Source organism: Oncorhynchus mykiss, chromosome 14 (assembly GCF_013265735.2).
Source record: "Oncorhynchus mykiss isolate Arlee chromosome 14, USDA_OmykA_1.1, whole genome shotgun sequence".
Classification (NCBI taxonomy): domain Eukaryota; kingdom Metazoa; phylum Chordata; class Actinopteri; order Salmoniformes; family Salmonidae; genus Oncorhynchus; species Oncorhynchus mykiss.
The window spans coordinates 31,145,139-31,167,617 of NC_048578.1; the positions used below are offsets into that span (position 1 = coordinate 31,145,139).

Genomic DNA, 22,479 nt, shown 5'->3' on the forward strand with positions numbered 1-22,479 from the left:
ATTATTTACCTGCATGTGTAACTCCACCCATGAATTTCTCAACATCCTTATTTGGGCTGAGAACGTCTTGAACGCAGTGCCATTTCATTGAAAAGGCGTGAGATGGGTGTGGTTTACCCACACATATCCAATTAAACACCAGTCATCTGTGGAAAGGGGCGAGGCCGCAGAGGGAAACCCTTGCAGTCTGTGGGTGGGAGTTGGAGGAGGGGGCGGGGTTATGAGTCGGAAGTGTCTCCCTACTGGCCCAGCTGTCATCGACAAGAAGAGACCATTCGTACCGGTTGACTTGGAAATGCAGAAAATTGAAAGAAGCTGAAATATGGCAACATCTAGGAACCATAAGGACATGACGACAATTTAGAGGTACATAATGCACGATATAGAATCCGTTTCCGAAATGTAATGTCGTACCAGAGAAATGCACTCAGGTTTATACCCGTGGTTTAGAATTGCACAAAAATTATGACGACAACGATTGGTGCTAAGCTATGACATTGAACACACAGGACACGAAACCGACGAGGTCGTTTAAAGATACACACACCATTTAATACCAATATCACCGCATATCCAGCCCGTGTATCGCTGTCGGTGGAATTTTCGGATACATTGTTTAATTTGTCATCGACATTGTTGCCTATCTGCTTCGATTGCTCGTTAGAACGGCTACACTGTATTAGCTTTTCGGCTATTACCCTAGCCGAGCGGCTTGTATACGGGGAACTAGGCTACCCTAGATTCAGCATAGACAAGAAACGTCACCAGCATTTTCTTCTTTAACTGGTCGCGACGGAGGAGGTCATTGCAGAAACAAATCTAGATATTCGGTAGGTGTTGGTGTATTTACCTTCATTATAACGCACGGGCATAGACACACACTACACTGCATATAGACCAACACTGATAATCGTAATGTGTTTGATTGACAGGGCACATGGAGCCCAATGCAGCAGCTGTTAGCTTGCTAGCCACATAACGACCTTTGGGAAGAGAAACGTCAACTAATAGCGTAGCCAGTCTGCCTGGTGCTATGTGCTTATACCGCAGCTAACCTACGCAGGTTCACTCAGGTGTTTTCTGATGTGGCCTGCTAGTGCTACTGCTATGCTAAGTCTGTTATTTTATCATGTAGCCTTGGCCTACTGGGGCTGAGCGAGTCAATGATTTAATCTCATTGTTACATCACTAGCAGTCTGCAGTTGCAGCAAAGTCACTGCAGTTGGCTAGGCTGGTGTTGTTTTGGATGGCCTGTAGGATCAAATTGTAGAATGATAGCCTTTGTATTTATGTCCCCCCCTGTCTCTCCCCCCCTCCCTTGCCCCTTTCTCTCTCCCCCCCTCCCTTGCCCCTGTTCCCCCCCCCCCCTCCCTTGCCCCTGTCTCCCCCCCTCCCTTGCCCCTGTCTCCCCCCCCTCCCTTGCCCCTGTCTCCCCCCCCCCCTCCCTTGCCCCTGTCTCCCCCCTCCCTTGCCCCTGTCTCCCCCCCTCCCTTGCCCCTGTCTCCCCCCCTCCCTTGCCCCTGTCTCCCCCCTCCCTTGCCCCTGTCTCCCCCCCTCCCTTGCCCCTGTCTCCCCCCCTCCCTTGCCCCTGTTTCCCCCCTCCCTTGACCCTGTTTCCCCCCTCCCTTGACCCTGTTTCCCCCCTCCCTTGACCCTGTTTCCTCCCTCCCTTGACCCTGTTTCCCCCCTCCCTTGGCTCTGTTTCCCCCCTCCCTTGACCCTGTTTCCCCCCTCCCTTGACCCTGTTTCCCCCCCTCCCTTGACCCTGTTTCCCCCCCTCCCTTGGCTCTGTTTCCCCCCTCCCTTGACCCTGTTTCCCCCCTCCCTTGACCCTGTTTCCCCCCCTCCCTTGACCCTGTTTCCCCCCCTCCCTTGACCCTGTTTCCCCCCCTCCCTTGACCCTGTTTCCCCCCCCTCCCTTGACCCTGTTTCCCCCCCCTCCCTTGACCCTGTTTCCCCCCCCTCCCTTGACCCTGTTTCCCCCCCCTCCCTTGACCCTGTTTCCCCCCCCTCCCTTGACCCTGTTTCCCCCCCCTCCCTTGACCCTGTTTCCCGCCCCTCCCTTGACCCTGTTTCCCGCCCCTCCCTTGACCCTGTTTCCCCCCCTCCCTTGACCCTGTTCCCCCCCCCTCCCTTGGCTCTGTTTCCCCCCCTCCCTTGACCCTGTTTCCCCCCCCTCCCTTGACCCTGTTTCCCCCCCCTCCCTTGACCCTGTTTCCCCCCCCTCCCTTGACCCTGTCTACCTTGACCCTGTTTCCCCCCCCTCCCTTGACCCTGTTTCCCCCCCCTCCCTTGACGCTGTTTCCCCCCCCTCCCTTGACCCTGTTTCCCCCCCCTCCCTTGACCCTGTTTCCCCCCCCTCCCTTGACCCTGTTTCCCCCCCCTCCCTTGACCCTGTTTCCCCCCCTCCCTTGACCCTGTTTCCCCCCCTCCCTTGACCCTGTTTCCCCCCCTCCCTTGACCCTGTTTCCCCCCCTCCCTTGACCCTGTTTCCCCCCCTCCCTTGACCCTGTTTCCCCCCCCTCCCTTGACCCTGTTTCCCCCCCTCCCTTGACCCTGTTTCCCCCCCTCCCTTGACCCTGTTTCCCCCCCTCCCTTGACCCTGTTTCCCCCCCTCCCTTGACCCTGTTTCCCCCCCTCCCTTGACCCTGTTTCCCCCCCTCCCTTGACCCTGTTTCCCCCCCTCCCTTGACCCTGTTTCCCCCCCTCCCTTGACCCTGTTTCCCCCCCTCCCTTGACCCTGTTTCTCCCCCCTCCCTTGACCCTGTTTCTCCCCCCTCCCATGCCCCTGTTTCTCCCCCCTCCCTTGACCCTGTTTCCCCCCCCTCCCTTGACCCTGTTTCTCCCCCCTCCCTTGACCCTGTTTCTCCCCCCTCCCTTGACCCTGTTTCTCCCCCCTCCCTTGACCCTGTTTCTCCCCCGTCTCTCTCCCCCTCGACCCCGTCTGTCTCCCCTCTCTCCCCTCCCCCTCGACCCCGTCTGTCTCCCCTCTCGACCCTCCCCCCCTCGACCCTCTCGACCCTCACCCCCCCCCGATCCTCTCTCCCCCTCCACCCCTCGACCCTCTCTTCCCCTCCACCCCCTCCCTCGATCCTCTCACTGTCTCTCTCCCCCCCCTCCCTCGACCCTGTCTAGTCCGCTTCTCACCCGTCTCCCCCTTTTTACCTCACCCACTGTTTTCCCTACATCACCTTTCCCTCCCCTTTCTTCTCGCGCATGCCTTCACTCCTGTCCTCTCCCTCACCCCCTTTCTCCCTTCAATTCCTCCCTCTCTCCCGCACTCCTCTCCTTCCCTCCCCATGTTATACAGTAGGAAATAGGCCTAGAAGACATTGAGATAAGAAGAACAAAGTTGAGGAGGAAATATTGTCTTTACCCCGGGATTCATAAATGGACGACTACGGCTTCGGAGTCCTGGTGAAGAATAACGGCAGTGGCAACAAGTCTGCTTTCCCTGTGAGGATCCCCCCTCACCTCCAAACCCAGCCCCCCCACCTCAATCACCCTGCCAACCCCCCCAGCCCCCCTTCATTCGTCAACAGCACCTCGGCCACCAATGGAGGAGGTAGCGCATGGCTGTTCCCCTCCGTAACACCCCACAGTAACATGCAGGATGAGATCCTTGACTCCGACAAGTCCAAAGCCCTGGACCTCCAGGACCTGCAGGAGAAGGCCCAGCCGCAGGCCCTCTCCCCTGGGCAGCAAGAGGCCGGAGGTGGCCTAGGGGAGCTGGATGGAATCCTACCTGAGGACGGCTCCCTGGAGAAGGGCTCGTTGGAGACCGGTGGGAAGGAGAAGCTTAGGGGTGGGATGGACTCTCCTCCGGTGCTGGGGGGGTTTGACTACCAGGATAGCCTGGGGATGGGGACATCCGGAGCCCAATCCACCACCACCTCCTCCTTGACCTCCTTCAACAACTGGTCCCCGACCATACCTTCCAACCCCTCCCCCGTTATCGGCGAGGACGTCGGGGGTGGGTTCTTTGGCCCGGCTGGTTCCAACGCTAACGGACCCCAGATGCTGTTCCAGAACTTCTCCCACCACGCGGGGCCCGGCTTCGGAGGGGCGGGGGGCAGCTTCTCCCCCCAAATCGGCCCGGTCTCCCAGCACCACCCTCCTCCCCACCACTACCACCCCCACAACCAGGGGGTCCCCCCTCAGCACCGTCGCTCTCCAGCCTCCCCCCACCCTCCCCAGCCCTCCTTCCCTCCTCACCCCCACCGCTCTGGAGCTTTCACCCAGCTACCCCACCTGGCCCCGGCCCAGTCCAAGCCCCCCTCCCCTTGGGGCAGCTACCAGAGCCCTGCCCCCCCCACTTCCACCTCCTGGAGCCCCGGGGGAGGTGGGTACGGTGGCTGGGGAGGGTCACAGGGGGTTCGTGAGTACCGCAGGGGCCTCAATGGAGGGGTGACGGCCCTCAACTCCATCTCACCACTTAAGAAGTCTTTCCCCAACAATCAGGTACTGAACTAGCTAGATATACTGCACACTCCCCTCTAACAACCTGCTACTGAACTAGCTAGATATACTGCACACTCCCCTCTAACAACATGGTACTGAACTAGCTAGATATACTGCACACTCCCCTCTAACAACCTGGTACTGAACTAGCTAGATATACTGCACACTCCCATCTAACAACATGCTACTGTTAGATGTATATACTGCACACTCCCATCTAACAACCTGGTACTGTTAGATGTACAGTTGAAGTCGGAAGTTTACATACTTAGGTTGGAGTCTTAAACTCGTTTTTCAACCACTCCACAAAACTATAGTTTTGACAAGTTGGTTAGGGCATCTACTTTGTGCATGACACAAGGAATTTTTCCGACAAATGTTTAGACCGATTTAATTCACTGTATCACAATTCCAGTGGGTCAGCAGTTTACATGCACTAAGTTGACTGTGCCTTTAAACAGCTTGGAAAATTCTAGAAAATTATGTCATGGCTTTAGAAGCTTCTGATAGGCTAATTGACATAATTTGAGTCAATTGGAGGTGTACCTGTGGATGTATTTCAAGGCCTACCTTCAAACTCAGTGCCTCTTTGCTTGACATCATGGGAAAATCAAAAGAAATCAGCCAAGACCTCAGAAAGAGAATTGTAGACCTCCACAAGTCTGGTTCATCCTTGGGAGCAATTTCCAAACGCCTGAAGTTACCACGTTCATCTGTACAAACAATAGTACTCAAGTATAAACACCATGGGACCACGCAGCCATCATATCGCTCACGAAGGAGACGTGTTCTGTCTCCTAGAGATGAACGTACTTTGGTGCGAAAAGTGCAAATTAATCCCAGAAGAACAGCAAAGGACCTTGTGAAGATTCTGGAGGAAACTGGTACAAAAGTATCTATATCCACAGTAAAACGAGTTCTATATCGACATAACCTGAAAGGCCGCTCAGCAAGGAAGAAGCCACTGCTCCAAAACTGCCATAAAAAAAGACAGACTATGGTTTGCAACTGGGGACATGGGGACAAAAATGATACTTTTTGTAGAAATGTTCTCTAGCCTGATGAAACAAAAATAGAACTGTTTAACCATAATAACCATTGTTATGTTTGGAGGAAAAATGGGGAGGCTTGCAAGCCGAAGGTCACTATCCCAACCATGAAGCACGGGGGTGGCAGCATCATGTTGTGGGGCTGCTTTGCTGCAGGAGGGACTGGTGCACTTCTCAAAATAGATGGCATCATGAGAATGGAAAATTCTGTGGATATACTGGAACAACATCTCAAGACATCAGTCAGGAAGTTAAAGCTTGGTCGCAAATGGGTCTTCCAAATGGACAATGACCCCAAGCATACTTCCAAAGTTGTGGCAAAATGGCTTAAGGACAACAAAGTCGAGGTATTGGTGTGGCCATCACAAAGCCCTGACCTCAATCCTATAGAAAATTTGTGGGCAGAACTGAAAAAGTGTGTGCGAGCAAGGAGGCTTACAAACCTGACTCAGTTACACCAGCTCTGTCAGGAGGAATGGGCCAAAATTCACCCAACTTATTATGGGAAGCTTGTCGAAGGCTACCTGAAACATTTGACCCAAGTTAAACAATTTAAAGGCAATGCTACCAGATACTAACTTGGTGTATGTTAACTTCTGAACCACTGGTAATGTGATGAAAGAAATAAAAGCTGAAATAAAGAATTCTCTCTACTATTATTCAGACATTTCACATTCTTAAAATAAAGTGGTGATCCTAACTGGCCTTAGACAGGGAATTTTTATTTTATTAAGTGTCAGGAATTGTGAGAAATTGATTTTAAATGTATTTGGCTAAGGTGATTAGTAACCTTCAGACTACAACTGTATATGACACACCTCATACCTGTTAAGACCGGATGTCCCAAAGGCCTCAGACTGATGAGTAGATTAACCATATTCATATAACAGCCTACAATGAACTACAAATGATTTTTCTTTAATTTCAATGTTTTGCCAAACTCCAGTGGAGCTTGGTTTAGTTGCTTATGATATAATTTATTTGCGACTGCAGTCCATAAAATGAACTCTCATGTTCTTCAATGGTACAATCACATGGTATTATCCCACATGTACTACATAGGACAATATTATATAATCTGGTCCTGTCTTCCAGGTGCCCTCTCAGAAGTATCCTCGTAATAACTCTGGGTTCAACCAAAAGGCCTGGATGGAAGACAGCATGAGTCGCACTGACAACTTCCCTTTCCAGGTGAGAGAAGTGATCAGCAAACTGTAGAGAGAAAATATATTTATCCACCCTTATAGGACAATGAAAATGGACTTCAAACATGTTTTTATATTGTTAAAACCAACACGTGCATTTTTGGTACAAGTGTCAGAGCCAAATTATATGTTCTGATATGCGCAATACAGTACACATCAAAATAAATGAGAAGAGCAAATATGATCTAGTTACTAGTAAGTAGAGCATCTGATAACATCAATGACAATTAGGCCAACAAAAAAAATGTTGTGATGAAATTCACAGTAACTATGTATTGTTGTATATGTAGTCTTCTAGATCTGTGAATGTGGTGGTAGCGTATGCCATGAGGAGGCCTAATCCGGTAATCAGTGTTCACCCAAAATAGCACCATACTCCCTGTTTTAGTGCACTACTTTAAACCAGGGCCTGGTCAAAGGTAGTGCACTATACAGGGAATTGGGTGCCATTTGATACGGAAACTTCAGCCTTCTTCTTTCGTTAGAGATGCAGCACATTAAATACGGAAACCCCAGCCTCCTCCTGTTGTTAGAGATGCCACAACGCTTGTATGACACATATTGACATACTGTCATCTCACTTCTGCAGGCGTTGGCCCTGTTTGAATAGATAAAGAAGGCTCTGTTTGAATACATATAGAAGGCTCTGTTTGAATACATAAAGAAGGCTCTGTTTGAATACATAAAGAAGGCTCTGTTTGAATACATAAAGAAGGCTCTGTTTGAATACATATAGAAGGCTCTGTTTGAATACATAAAGAAGGCTCTGTTTGAATACATATAGAAGGCTCTGTTTGAATACATAAAGAAGGCTCTGTTTGAATACATATAGAAGGCTCTGTTTGAATACATAAAGAAGGCTCTGTTTGAATACATAAAGAAGGCTCTGTTTGAATACATAAAGAAGGCCCTGTTTGAATACATAAAGAAGGCCCTGTTTGAATACATAAAGAAGGCTCTGTTTGAATACATAAAGAAGGCTCTGTTTGAATACATAAAGAAGGCTCTGTTTGAATAGATAAAGAAGGCTCTGTTTGAATACATAAAGAAGGCTCTGTTTGAATACATAAAGAAGGCTCTGTTTGAATACATAAAGAAGGCTGTTTGAATACATAAAGAAGGCTCTGTTTGAATACATAAAGAAGGCTCTGTTTGAATAGATAAAGAAGGCTCTGTTTGAATACATAAAGAAGGCTCTGTTTGAATAGATAAAGAAGGCTCTGTTTGAATACATAAAGAAGGCCCTGTTTGAATACATAAAGAAGGCTCTGTTTGAATACATATAGAAGGCTCTGTTTGAATAGATAAAGAAGGCTCTGTTTGAATACATAAAGAAGGCCCTGTTTGAATACATAAAGAAGGCCCTGTTTGAATACATATAGAAGGCCCTGTTTGAATAGATAAAGAAGGCCCTGTTTGAATACATATAGAAGGCCCTGTTTGAATACATAAAGAAGGCTCTGTTTGAATAGATAAAGAAGGCTCTGTTTGAATACATATAGAAGGCCCTGTTTGAATACATAAAGAAAGCCCTGTTTGAATACATAAAGAAGGCCCTGTTTGAATACATAAAGAAGGCCCTGTTTGAATACATAAAGAAGGCCCTGTTTGAATACATAAAGAAGGCCCTGTTTGAATACATAAAGAAGGCCCTGTTTGAATACATAAAGAAGGCTCTGTTTGAATAGATAAAGACGGCTCTGTTTGAATACATAAAGAAGGCCCTGTTTGAATAGATAAAGAAGGCTCTGTTTGAATACATAAAGAAGGCTCTGTTTGAATACATAAAGAAGGCCCTGTTTGAATACATAAAGAAGGCTCTGTTTGAATACATAAAGAAGGCTCTGTTTGAATACATAAAGAAGGCCCTGTTTGAATACATAAAGAAGGCCCTGTTTGAATACATAAAGAAGGCTCTGTTTGAATACATAAAGAAGGCCCTGTTTGAATACATAAAGAAGGCTCTGTTTGAATACATATAGAAGGCTCTGTTTGAATACATAAAGAAGGCTCTGTTTGAATACATAAAGAAGGCTCTGTTTGAATACATAAAGAAGGCCCTGTTTGAATACATAAAGAAGGCTCTGTTTGAATACATAAAGAAGGCCCTGTTTGAATACATAAAGAAGGCTCTGTTTGAATACATAAAGAAGGCCCTGTTTGAATAGATAAAGAAGGCCCTGTTTGAATACATATAGAAGGCTCTGTTTGAATACATAAAGAAGGCTCTGTTTGAATACATATAGAAGGCTCTGTTTGAATACATAAAGAAGGCTCTGTTTGAATACATATAGAAGGCTCTGTTTGAATACATAAAGAAGGCTCTGTTTGAATACATAAAGAAGGCTCTGTTTGAATACATAAAGAAGGCCCTGTTTGAATACATAAAGAAGGCCCTGTTTGAATACATAAAGAAGGCTCTGTTTGAATACATAAAGAAGGCCCTGTTTGAATACATAAAGAAGGCTATGTTTGAATACATAAAGAAGGCTCTGTTTGAATACATAAAGAAGGCTCTGTTTGAATACATAAAGAAGGCTCTGTTTGAATACATAAAGAAGGCCCTGTTTGAATACATATAGAAGGCTCTGTTTGAATACATATAGAAGGCTCTGTTTGAATACATAAAGAAGGCCCTGTTTGAATACATAAAGAAGGCTCTGTTTGAATACATATAGAAGGCTCTGTTTGAATACATATAGAAGGCTCTGTTTGAATACATATAGAAGGCTCTGTTTGAATACATAAAGAAGGCTCTGTTTGAATACATAAAGAAGGCTCTGTTTGAATACATAAAGAAGGCTCTGTTTGAATACATAAAGAAGGCCCTGTTTGAATACATAAAGAAGGCCCTGTTTGAATACATAAAGAAGGCTCTGTTTGAATACATAAAGAAGGCCCTGTTTGAATAGATAAATAAGGCCCTGTTTGAATACATATAGAAGGCTCTGTTTGAATACATAAAGAAGGCTCTGTTTGAATACATATAGAAGGCTCTGTTTGAATACATATAGAAGGCTCTGTTTGAATACATAAAGAAGGCTCTGTTTGAATACATAAAGAAGGCCCTGTTTGAATACATAAAGAAGGCCCTGTTTGAATACATAAAGAAGGCCCTGTTTGAATACATAAAGAAGGCTCTGTTTGAATACATATAGAAGGCTCTGTTTGAATACATAAAGAAGGCTCTGTTTGAATACATATAGAAGGCTCTGTTTGAATACATATAGAAGGCTCTGTTTGAATACATATAGAAGGCTCTGTTTGAATACATATAGAAGGCTCTGTTTGAATACATATAGAAGGCTCTGTTTGAATACATATAGAAGGCTCTGTTTGAATACATATAGAAGGCTCTGTTTGAATACATAAAGAAGGCTCTGTTTGAATACATATAGAAGGCTCTGTTTGAATACATATAGAAGGCTCTGTTTGAATACATATAGAAGGCTCTGTTTGAATACATAAAGAAGGCCCTGTTTGAATACATAAAGAAGGCTCTGTTTGAATACATAAAGAAGGCTCTGTTTGAATACATAAAGAAGGCTCTGTTTGAATACATAAAGAAGGCTCTGTTTGAATACATATAGAAGGCTCTGTTTGAATACATAAAGAAGGCTCTGTTTGAATACATAAAGAAGGCTCTGTTTGAATAGATAAAGAAGGCCCTGTTTGAATACATAAAGAAGGCTCTGTTTGAATAGATAAAGAAGGCCCTGTTTGAATACATAAAGAAGGCCCTGTTTGAATACATAAAGAAGGCCCTGTTTGAATACATAAAGAAGGCTCTGTTTGAATACATAAAGAAGGCTCTGTTTGAATAGATAAAGAAGGCCCTGTTTGAATACATAAAGAAGGCTCTGTTTGAATAGATAAAGAAGGCCCTGTTTGAATAGATAAAGAAGGCCCTGTTTGAATACATAAAGAAGGCCCTGTTTGAATACATAAAGAAGGCTCTGTTTGAATACATAAAGAAGGCTCTGTTTGAATAGATAAAGAAGGCTCTGTTTGAATAGATAAAGAAGGCTCTGTTTGAATACATAAAGAAGGCTCTGTTTGAATACATAAAGAAGGCTCTGTTTGAATACATAAAGAAGGCTCTGTTTGAATACATAAAGAAGGCTCTGTTTGAATAGATAAAGAAGGCTCTGTTTGAATAGATAAAGAAGGCTATGTTTGAATACATAAAGAAGGCTCTGTTTGAATAGATAAAGAAGGCCCTGTTTGAATACATAAAGAAGGCCCTGTTTGAATACATAAAGAAGGCCCTGTTTGAATACATAAAGAAGGCCCTGTTTGAATACATAAAGAAGGCTCTGTTTGAATAGATAAAGAAGGCTCTGTTTGAATACATAAAGAAGGCTCTGTTTGAATACATAAAGAAGGCTCTGTTTGAATACATAAAGAAGGCTCTGTTTGAATACATAAAGAAGGCTCTGTTTGAATACATAAAGAAGGCTCTGTTTGAATACATAAAGAAGGCTCTGTTTGAATACATAAAGAAGGCTCTGTTTGAATACATAAAGAAGGCCCTGTTTGAATACATAAAGAAGGCCCTGTTTGAATACATAAAGAAGGCTCTGTTTGAATAGATAAAGAAGGCCCTGTTTGAATACATAAAGAAGGCCCTGTTTGAATACATAAAGAAGGCTCTGTTTGAATACATAAAGAAGGCTCTGTTTGAATAGATAAAGAAGGCTCTGTTTGAATACATAAAGAAGGCTCTGTTTGAATACATAAAGAAGGCTCTGTTTGAATACATAAAGAAGGCTCTGTTTGAATACATAAAGAAGGCTCTGTTTGAATACATAAAGAAGGCTCTGTTTGAATACATAAAGAAGGCTCTGTTTGAATACATAAAGAAGGCCCTGTTTGAATACATAAAGAAGGCTCTGTTTGAATACATAAAGAAGGCATACATCCTTTCTTCTTTGAGGTAAACGCAGATCTGACATGACCTGGATTGGCTAAAGCAGTAGGGTGTAAGTCTAGCTTTTCCAGTCACACACAGATTGGTGATTACTTCAAGGAAGGGATTATTTGAAAAGCAGTCAGTGTCTATCTACAGAGACGGGCATGTGACACAAAAGCTGTAGATGGCCTACATCTGGAGATATCTCTGTAGAATCACAGAAATACATTTTGGTGGTAGTTTGTTCGTAAAGCGTCACCACAGAACGTCTCAGTGAATGTGTAACTGTTTAGGTCTAAAGTACCAGGACAACATAGTTCTCATCTATTAACCAAGCAAAACTGTGTCAAGGGTCTAGATTAGAACCTACCACGGGTTCTAGCGTCAATGGTCTAGTGTTCCTGTTCTTAGAACACTGCAGGCTAATCATTGTGTTCCCTGTCTCTCTGTGTCTCTCAGCAGGAGAGAACCCGTTCCTTTGATGGCTTCAGCATGCACTCCCTGGAGAACAGTCTGATTGATATTATGAGGGCTGAACAGGATTCATTGAAAGGTGGGTTTCTCTGTTTCTCGCAGGATGAAAAAACACCCTGGGTCTGTATTCACAAAGCGTCTCAGAATGAGTGCTGTTCTTGAATGAGTTTTTTTCTTTTAGAGAAATAATGAATATGATTATATGTACAAGGGGGACCTGATCCTAGATGCTTTGAATATATGCCCTGGTATTCTGTAATACTGCACAAACAGTGAGGAAATATGAGCTGAACATACAGTAATGGCATATTTTCAATTTAGAGACAGAAGATTGATTTCCTGTAATTCTGACCGGGTGGTAAACTGTCTAGCTGCGCCAGTGCAGGATAGAGTTGAAACTGCTATACTCTGTCTAAACCTGCTCAATCACACACGCTTACCTGTTTAAGTACTGCTATGCTGCCACTTTGATCCATGCTCCACTCTCCATTCTCTCCACCACCATGAATTAAACATTTGGGTTACGTTTTGTCGCATACCATCTCTGAAGACATGTTTTATAAGCCAAGGCCCAGACTGCTCTTCAGAAGGAGTTTGTCACTATGTTAATTTAGGCCAGTCCATCACTTATTTCCCCCCTCTGATCATGTATCTGTTGGCTGTTAAGTCAGAGTTCTCTGGACGCTTTGATGGTTCTGCTGCTCATCTCAATTCTCATTATCTTCAGTGCATCACAGAACAGCTACAGTTGTTGAAATGTGTTGGCTATATGGAGTGAGAAGGCGAAATAATATGCATATTCTAACTGACTTCGGTCTCTTCCTCTCCAGGTCGCTATGGTTTCTCTCACCAGGGCGGAGATGGGTCTTTGCCCATGAATGGTATGGAAATGTTATATTTTGCCTCAAGTACAATAAAGTTTATAGCTTAGTTCAGCCATTCACAATACAGGTAGTCAATTGGATGCAAGTTGTTCATGGAGTGTACATTATTTTAGAACCCTGTGCTGTTAAGAGTTGGTATAAAGGTTGTTGTCTCTTGTTTTACATGCAGCTAGGAGCTATGGCAGACGACGAGGTAAAGCCAAACCCAAAATGTCTTCATGTTTTAGCCTAAGTCATGTCATTATTTGCAAAGCGGCCATTAAACAGTACATGCTGTCTGTCTGGTTTGGCCTCTCTGTCTGGGGGAATAGGGTGCCATTTCAGATGCAACTTGTCCGTGTTTACCTCTTAAATGCGGACTGTTCACTAGTCCCCGACTGAACCTGCAGAGGAACACTTCAAGTCCCCAGGGAGGATTTGAAATTAATATAATAAAAAAATCAAAATAAAATGTATTAATTCTATAAATACTATAAAGCATTTAAAAACTTCCATGTAGATTATGTGGCCTACTGCTCTATGTTGCTTTATATACTTAACATGAAGTGTTGAAATGGATTTCCAGGTTGTCTTTATTGCAGTTGTGCTGACTGACCATCTCACACATTGCTATATTAATAATGTTCAACACGTGTTTGTTGTGAAATCTGATCATATGTACAGCGCAACAGCAAAAAAGATGAGCTGACATGATTGTCGGGTGCCTGTTTCCTGCTGGGTTTTTATGACCTGGCTGTGGTGGCTTGTCACTAGACTTTACCAAAGCATCAAAGCGCTTGTGGAAATCATGATTGGTTTCATGATCATGGTTCTCTTTTGTCTTCATCACAATGAAAAATTGCTTTGAGTTAATTTGATTTCAATCAATGTACCACAATTTTATTGTAGGCGTATTTATTTGGGTACAATCTTACCCTTTTACGACAACTGAGTCAAACAGAGCTGAGCCAAGCTCTACAGAGCTGGCCTGGTTAAATCTAAGCTCTACAGAGCTGGCCTGGTTAAATCTAAGCTCTACAGAGCTGGCCTGGTTAAATCTAAGCTCTACAGAGCTGGCCTGGTTAAATCTAAGCTCTACAGAGCTGGCCTGGTTAAATCTAAGCTCTACAGAGCTGGCCTGGTTAAATCCAAGCTCTACAGAGCTGGCCTGGTTAAATCCAAGCTCTACAGAGCTGGCCTGGTTAAATCCAAGCTCTACAGAGCTGGCCTGGTTAAATCCAAGCTCTACAGAGCTGGCCTGGTTAAATCCAAGCTCTACAGAGCTGGCCTGGTTAAATCCAAGCTCTACAGAGCTGGCCTGGTTAAACATCCACAATAGTTGTTGAAAAGGACAATGTGAAAATGAATTATCGGAGCCAGCACAGTATGGTTTGAAAATATATATTATAACCACAAATAGGTGCTAAGTGGCATAAAAATGTCCTGGCTCTCGTGTTTGGTTTGAAAGTTAAAAAGCCTTTAATGTATGAGACATTAAAATACTTCAATGTATATCAGCTTACGTCTTCATCAGGGTGTCTGGGTTAGTACGGTTTGGGTTGGCAACATGGTGTGAAATAAGTCCAGGGTGTCTGTGTTAGTATGGTTTGGGTTGGCAACATGGTGTGAAATAAGTCCAGGGTGTCTGGGTTAGTACGGTTTGGGTTGGCAACATGGTGTGAAATAAGTCCAGGGTGTCTGTGTTAGTATGGTTTGGGTTGGCAACATGGTGTGAAATAAGTCCAGGGTGTCTGGGTTAGTACGGTTTGGGTTGGCAACATGGTGTGAAATAAGTCCAGGGTGTCTGGGTTAGTACGGTTTGGGTTGGCAACATGGTGTGAAATAAGTCCAGGGTGTCTGGGTTAGTACGGTTTGGGTTGGCAACATGGTGGGAAATAAGTCCAGGGTTGTCTGTGTTAGTACGGTTTGGGTTGGCAACATGGTGTGAAATAAGTCCAGGGTTGTCAGTTAGTATGGTTTGGCAACATGGTGTGAAATAAGTCCAGGGTGTCTGGGTTAGTACGGTTTGGGTTGGCAACATGGTGTGAAATAAGTCCAGGTTGTTTGTGTTAGTACGGTTTGGGTTGGCAACATGGTGTGAAATAAGTCCAGGGTGTCTGGGTTAGTACGGTTTGGGTTGGCAACATGGTGTGAAATAAGTCCAGGGTGTCTGGGTTAGTACGGTTTGGGTTGGCAACATGGTGTGAAATAAGTCCAGGTTGTCTGTGTTAGTACGGTTTGGGTTGGCAACATGGTGTGAAATAAGTCCAGGGTGTCTGTGTTAGTATGGTTTGGGTTGGCAACATGGTGTGAAATAAGTCCAGGGTGTCTGGGTTAGTACGGTTTGGGTTGGCAACATGGTGTGAAATAAGTCCAGGGTGTCTGGGTTAGTACGGTTTGGGTTGGCAACATGGTGTGAAATAAGTCCAGGGTGTCTGGGTTAGTACGGTTTGGGTTGGCAACATGGTGTGAAATAAGTCCAGGGTTGTCTGTGTTAGTACGGTTTGGGTTGGCAACATGGTGGGAAATAAGTCCAGGGTTGTCTGTGTTAGTACGGTTTGGGTTGGCAATATGGTGTGAAATAAGTCCAGGGTTGTCTGTTAGTATGGTTTGGCAACATGGTGTGAAATAAGTCCAGGGTGTCTGGGTTAGTACGGTTTGGGTTGGCAACATGGTGTGAAATAAGTCCAGGTTGTCTGTGTTAGTACGGTTTGGGTTGGCAACATGGTGTGAAATAAGTCCAGGGTGTCTGGGTTAGTACGGTTTGGGTTGGCAACATGGTGTGAAATAAGTCCAGGGTGTCTGGGTTAGTACGGTTTGGGTTGGCAACATGGTGTGAAATAAGTGCAGGGTTGTCTGTGTTAGTACGGTTTGGGTTGGCAACATGGTGTGAAATAAGTCCAGGGTGTCAGGGTTAGTATGGTTTGGGTTGGCAACATGGTGGGAAATAAGTCCAGGGTGTCTGGGTTAGTACGGTTTGGGTTGGCAACATGGTGTGAAATAAGTCCAGGGTGTCTGGGTTAGTACGGTTTGGGTTGGCAACATGGTGTGAAATAAGTCCAGGGTTGTCTGTTGTTAGTACGGTTTGGGTTGGCAACATGGTGTGAACTAAGTCCAGGGTTGTCTGTGTTAGTACGGTTTGGGTTGGCAACATGGTGTGAAATAAGTCCAGGGTTGTCTGTGTTAGTACGGTTTGGGTTGGCAACATGGTGTGAAATAAGTCCAAGGTGTCTGGGTTAGTACGGTTTGGGTTGGCAACATGGTGTGAAATAAGTCCAGGGTGTCTGTGTTAGTACGGTTTGGGTTGGCAACATGGTGTGAAATAAGTCCAGGGTTGTCTGTGTTAGTATGGTTTGGGTTGGCAACATGGTGTGAAATAAGTCCAGGGTGTCAGGGTTAGTACGGTTTGGGTTGGCAACATGGTGTGAAATAAGTCCAGGGTGTCAGGGTTAGTACGGTTTGGGTTGGCAACATGGTGTGAAATAAGTCCAGGGTGTCAGGGTTAGTATGGTTTGGGTTGGCAACATGGTGTGAAATAAGTCCAGGGTGTCTGGGTTAGTACGGTTTGGGTTGGCAACATGGTGTGAAATAAGTATCTCATCTCTACCGATCTATCTCTCTGCCCTCTAGGTCACTCTAACCTGTTTCCCATGGAGGACGAACGGTCCTTCGGAGAGGACGAGTCAGGTGACCAGGGACTTCCTGGTTTAGGATCCGCCCACTGTTTCCCGCACCTCAACGGAGAGCGAGTGGAGAGATACTCACGCAAGGTGTTTGTGGGAGGACTGCCCCCCGATATAGACGAAGGTATTGATTAATGAACAGAATAATACACCTTTTACAATGTAGTTCTGAGTTAAAGAAGATGAGAGGTGTCTCTTTTCTATGTTAATGGGTCCCGATGTGATGCCAGAGGCATGAAGGCTATGTGCTACAACTACAGGGTCCTGAAGAGCCTGTGTAGCTGACTATCTTTGACTGTTTCATTCTCAGATGAGATCACCGCCAGTTTCCGCCGGTTCGGTCACCTGTTTGTCGATTGGCCCCACAAGGCTGAGAGCAAGTCCTATTTCCCACCCAAAGGTGAGTCTGATATGGTCACATTGGCCAGGAAATACTCTGGGCCCTAGGAATGACGGGGAACACTCTGGGCCCTAGGAATGACGGGGAACACTCTGGGCCCTAGGAATGACGGGGAACACTCTGGGCCCTAGGAATGACGGGGAACACTCTGGGCCCTAGGAATGACGGGGAACACTCTGGGCCCTATGAATGACGGGGAACACTCTGGGCCCTATGAATGACGGGGAACACTCTGGGCCCTAGGAATGACGGGGAACACTCTGGGCCCTAGGAATGACGGGGAACACTCTGGGCCCTAGGAATGACGGGGAACACTCTGGGCCCTAGGAATGACGGGGAACACTCTGGGCCCTAGGAATGACGGGGAACACTCTGGGCCCTAGGAATGACGGGGAACACTCTGGGCCCTAGGAATGACGGGGAACACTCTGGGCCCTAGGAATGACGGGGAACACTCTGGGCCCTAGGAATGACGGGGAACACTCTGGGCCCTAGGAATGACGGGGAACACTCGGGGCCCTAGGAATGACGGGGACTAGATAGTCATGAGTATTGAGCTCTTTCTTTCCCTCTAGGTTATGCATTCTTACTGTTCCAAGACGAGAGCTCTGTCCAGGCTCTGATCGATGCCTGTATCGAGGAGGATGGCAAGCTCTACCTCTGTGTCTCCAGCCCCACCATCAAGGACAAGCCTGTGAGTGGAGCTTGACGTGTCTGTGTGTGTGACACACGAGCCAGTCTGTCTTGGTGGGAGTTGTCTGTCCTCCTTGTCAGTCTAGCACTGCTGGTAAATAGTTGTGAGATCTCCCCAGTCCAGTCACCTAGTTCAGCCGGGCCCAGTCCAGTCCAGTCACCTAGTTCAGCCGGGCCCAGTCCAGTCCAGTCACCTAGTTCAGCCGGGTCCAGTCCACTCACCTAGTTCAGCCCTGTCCACTCACCTAGTTCAGCCCTGTCCACTCACCTAGTTCAGCCCTGTCCACTCACCTAGTTCAGCCCTGTCCACTCACCTAGTTCAGCCCTGTCCACTCACCTAGTTCAGCCCTGTCCACTCACCTAGTTCAGCCCTGTCCACTCACCTAGTTCAGCCCAGTCCAGTCCACAAACCTACAGTAAGGCAGCCCTGCCCAGTCCACTCTGCTCACCTACAGTAAGTCAGCCCTGCCCAGTCCACTCTGCTCACCTAGTTCACATCTAGTTGTAGGGACATTGAAAGCGTTACAAACGTTATGAAATTTGTTATCATTTTGAAGATGTTATATGGGTGTTACCTGAATGTTGTCTGGCCGTTCCTCTAGGTCCAGATCCGTCCCTGGAACCTGAACGACAGTGACTTTGTGATGGACGGCTCTCAGCCTCTGGACCCCAGGAAGACCATCTTCGTAGGGGGGGTGCCACGTCCTCTACGTGCAGGTACTGGACTGTGATTCTGTGTGTGTGTGTGTGTGTGTGTGTGAAAGAGACTCTGAGCTACAGTAATGCCTAGGCTTTAGCTCAGTAGGCTAACACTGTCTGACAGACCCAGCCAGCCACATCATCCTATATGTGTTAATGTTCCAGTGGAGCTGGCCATGATAATGGATCGTCTGTATGGAGGAGTGTGTTACGCTGGCATCGACACAGACCCTGAGCTGAAGTACCCTAAAGGAGCGGGCCGTGTGGCATTCTCCAATCAGCAGAGCTACATCGCTGCTATCAGCGCTCGATTCGTTCAGCTGCAGCACGGCGAGATCGACAAACGGGTGAGTCAGTCTGGTCTGTGGTAGTTTAGCGGAGCCACATACGCCGTGCATTTTGTCCAGGAGAAGAACCATAGAGACCTCACGCGAACAATAGCTAAGCTACAAAATGGAGCTGGGTCTGAGCTTTTGCCCTCTGGTTTGTCTCTAGTCCCATTCCATCTGGGTATGTTTCATCTCCTCTTTCCCCCTCTCCCCCAGGTGGAAGTCAAGCCATATGTGCTGGATGACCAGCTGTGTGATGAGTGCCAGGGGACACGCTGTGGGGGGAAGTTTGCTCCCTTCTTCTGCGCTAACGTCACCTGTCTCCAGTACTACTGCGAGTACTGCTGGGCCGCCATCCACTCCCGTGCCGGACGAGAGTTCCACAAGCCACTGGTCAAGGAGGGGGGAGACCGGCCCCGACACATATCCTTCAGGTGGAATTAGGGAGGTAGGGGGACGGGTTATGTTGTAGAAAATAAATGCACTTTTCTTTTTGCTGGTTCCTATTTAGTTTCAAAATGAAAAAAGAAACTTAAAAGCTTAATTTAATCTTTATTTTTTTAATCAGACTTTCTTCTAAGACAAGTAAATGCTAAGAAGTAAAACGAAGTGAAAGAAATCCCGTTTTGAATTTAAGTTAAGGTGTGCATGAGTACTTGGATGCATTATTAGATATGAGAAGAAATGTTTCTTCTGACTTGACTGTACTTTTTTTTCTCATTAGCTGGCGAAGCTGCTTACATTTGTTGTCAAGAGTAACATATATAAAATTTGAGTGAGCTATGTGCTGCACCTCAATCAGTATATTAACTAGGACAGTTGCGTTTTAAAGGGTGCACTTATTTTGTTACTTTACGCATGCAGGATTAGATTTATAATTGTATCGTTAACCAAAGGTTGAGAGCAACTGGTCAGGTTCAAGTTCAATAGTCAAAGAAATCCACTGCAGGAGGGCAGACAGACTGACAATTCCCTTCATCATAAATAAACTGTTCAGAGTACAAACAGGATTATTTCAGAAAAAATTATCCCCTCGGTATCGGGCCTGACATCAATAACTGGTATGTGTTTCTAGATCATGGTTTAAATTGACTCTTTGTAGCCAAAATGGGCAAACCAAAGATTGGCCTAAAAACAAGTGATCAAAGCCAGTTGATTATCTGAGGGGTTTAAGGACTATAAGACTAAATTTTCAGGTTCAGGAGGTCAGTAAGGCTAGTGCCGTTTTAAGTTATGAAATTGAGGAGAGGGGAGAAACAGTCTTTGGAAAGACACTTTCAGCTCATAAAGACTACAGCCCTAGCTGTCTAGGCAGGGCTCCGGTATTGGCAGTAGTATTAGCTCACTTTATATTGTCAGGGATATTAGCACTGGACGCTAACATGCTAATGTTGTAGTACTAGTAGGAATGCACAGTACAGTGGTAGCTAGCTACAGTGTTCCCTGAGTGACATAGTATGCAGCCTGGTACTATGTGCTTTAGTGTTAACCATCTCCTCTGGCTATTGTTGTCCAGCCAATTAACACAGAGAGGAGTTGGCTTAAGCACAGACAGACAGGACTACCAGGCTAGTCTCATGGTGATCTGGCGCACTCTCTACCATGACTGGAGTGTAGAGGAAGTAGATCCGAGCTGTGGCGAATTGATTCGCTAGTGGATCTTAGCTGTGGAGGATGAATACGTTAGTAGTTGGACACTCTTTGAAGAACTTGCTGTCACAGAGATAAAGATATTATTTTATACATGGCCTGCTGATTTTTGTACAGTGTTTTCTAGCTGATTATTTTGTCATGAACATATATAAATTTATTATGCACTACTTTTCTAAATATTTTTTTCAATAGTCATTTTAGGCACATTTTTCACAAGATGGGATAACTCCTTTTGCAATACCTCATTTTTTTCACTTGGTGAAAAATAATTTTGTACCTTTGTTACTAAGAGATCTGCATTTATGGTAAAACTTAATTTAAAAAAAATAAAAAATGAATGATATTAATATAATTTTCAATTTAGCTTTTTATATATTTAAGTGCTGGTAAATGTTAAATTGTCTGGTGTGATTGTGTAGAGAAAAGAAAAAGAGTTAGCCAATCATGTACAGACTTCTCTTTCATAATAATAAACCATAAGTACTGGATCTTAAGGCATGACAAGACCTTTCTAAACTTATTTTGATAGTCTTGAAACATATATATTCAGCTTGTAGTGGGTAAGGAAAATATTGGGGAAATGTTTTGGCTTGGGTGGATGAGTGAACCCTTGTTCCCTTGTATCATCAGTGAATGATGACAGGTGTTCTAAAAAACTATTTAGATTCTCATTCTGGAACTACCTGAAGGTTCCAGAACGTTCCAGTTATTCTAGGCATGCATGACGTAATACAGAATAACATGACTATTGACTAGTGTTAATGCAGAAAACTATTGTAATGCACTAGATCTGTTTTATTTTTGTATGAGTTAAGTTCTCTTTCAGATCACCTAATATCTATCCTCTCTTTCTCACCTAAAGTCTGCCTCCCTCACAGACACCTGCTGTACATGCAGGATACCACATGAGTTTAGCCATGTAGAAGACACTTGTTCCTAAAGAGACTTGATCACTCCACCCCTGTGATGTGGCATGCTTTGGGACATAGACTTGAATGTGATTCATGTTGCAAGTTAACTTTGAGCCCTTATGTGCAATACTTCTTCTTTCGTAAAACACTTTCCCTCTTTCTGCAATGTAAATCATTTAAACCCATATAAACCATGTAAACATTCAAACAGGATTATTTTCTCAGTCTACTATTGTTCATGCTGGTGTCTGCAAAGTCAAACAAAACAAGAGACTTTCTACTAATATATAACTGAATTTATTTTTAAACATTATTTTGTGCTTATTCAATTATTTTGCTACTACCATGCTACTGTGATTAAGAAAACATTGTATATACTAAGTTGATAACGTATTTAGCATTTGTTATATTTTCAATTGAAATGTAAAATTATCATTTGGATCAGATTTTTCTATTTTTTGGGGTGATGTGTTGAACTTGTTGATGTCTAGGTTTTCTAATTGCTGTTTGTGTACCACATTCAGAGGAATAATGTCTGTTAGTATTACTTGATTGCGAAACATGTCAATAGTTTTTAATGGTATGTTGGGAAGGTTGTATTTATTGATATACCTTTTTTTACTTGAGACATCATCTTGATTTTTATTATGGTCATTTCGCATTTATAAGTTCCAATTTGTATATTTCTCCCCCTCCCGGTTATGTTATGTGGTAACAGATGTCAGTTTTTATAGTTGGTTTGTAGAACTGAAGTAAAAATCGAGATCTAAAGTCCTATAATCATCTGCAGCCAACTATTTCTAACTGTATGCATACAACATTTGAAGTATTTGTAATGTGAGATGTTGAAAGAATAAAACTCAGCTGTGAGGAGAAACAGTGGTTGAAGTCCATTTCTTGAGGAAAGCAAGGCATGCTAGGCTGCTAGGTTTGTACATGGAAAGGGAAAACACACAGGTTCTTTTTTTCAGTACATTCCTTTTGAACCCTGCACCCAAATAAACTGACTCAAACACTCCAATTTCTCATTATGTTGCTAAAAGTGGACATAACTCCCCTCCATGGAATTAAACCCATTTGGATTGGTATAAATCTTGTTACAACAGTCCATTCCTTTTTAATCTGTGATGGGCAGTGAGTAAGTGCA

General features: G+C 44.6%; 1 protein-coding gene across 9 annotated transcripts; it reads left to right on the forward strand.

Annotated features, from left to right (window-relative positions):
* Window positions 1–208: 208 nt before the first annotated feature.
* On the forward strand, window positions 209–22,208 carry LOC110489115 (cytoplasmic polyadenylation element-binding protein 4). 9 transcript variants are annotated; one of them, XM_036943300.1, is made up of 12 exons: window positions 209–366; window positions 3,136–4,461; window positions 6,606–6,701; window positions 12,087–12,180; window positions 12,932–12,982; window positions 13,155–13,178; window positions 16,595–16,771; window positions 16,958–17,047; window positions 17,623–17,741; window positions 18,343–18,457; window positions 18,605–18,786; window positions 18,985–22,208. In XM_036943300.1, the coding sequence occupies exons 2-12, from the start codon at window positions 3,391–3,393 to the stop codon at window positions 19,210–19,212; spliced, it is 2,247 nt and encodes a 748-aa protein (XP_036799195.1). In that variant the 5' UTR covers window positions 209–366; window positions 3,136–3,390; the 3' UTR covers window positions 19,213–22,208. The 9 variants fall into 9 exon arrangements, with proteins under 9 accessions (XP_036799195.1, XP_036799199.1, XP_036799200.1 ...); XM_036943304.1 differs by having other exon boundaries at window positions 12,090–12,180; XM_036943302.1 differs by having other exon boundaries at window positions 228–366; window positions 3,311–4,461.
* Window positions 22,209–22,479: the final 271 nt, after the last annotated feature.

Bases quoted from the DNA above. Each gene is read 5' to 3' on its own strand.
- LOC110489115 (XM_036943300.1), top strand. From the start codon at position 3,391: ATGGACGACTACGGCTTCGGAGTCCTGGTGAAGAATAACGGCAGTGGC. The intron at 12,983-13,154 runs GTATGGAAATGT...TTTTACATGCAG, and splicing joins TGGGTCTTTGCCCATGAATG to CTAGGAGCTATGGCAGACGA. The intron at 16,772-16,957 runs GTATTGATTAAT...TTTCATTCTCAG, and splicing joins GCCCCCCGATATAGACGAAG to ATGAGATCACCGCCAGTTTC.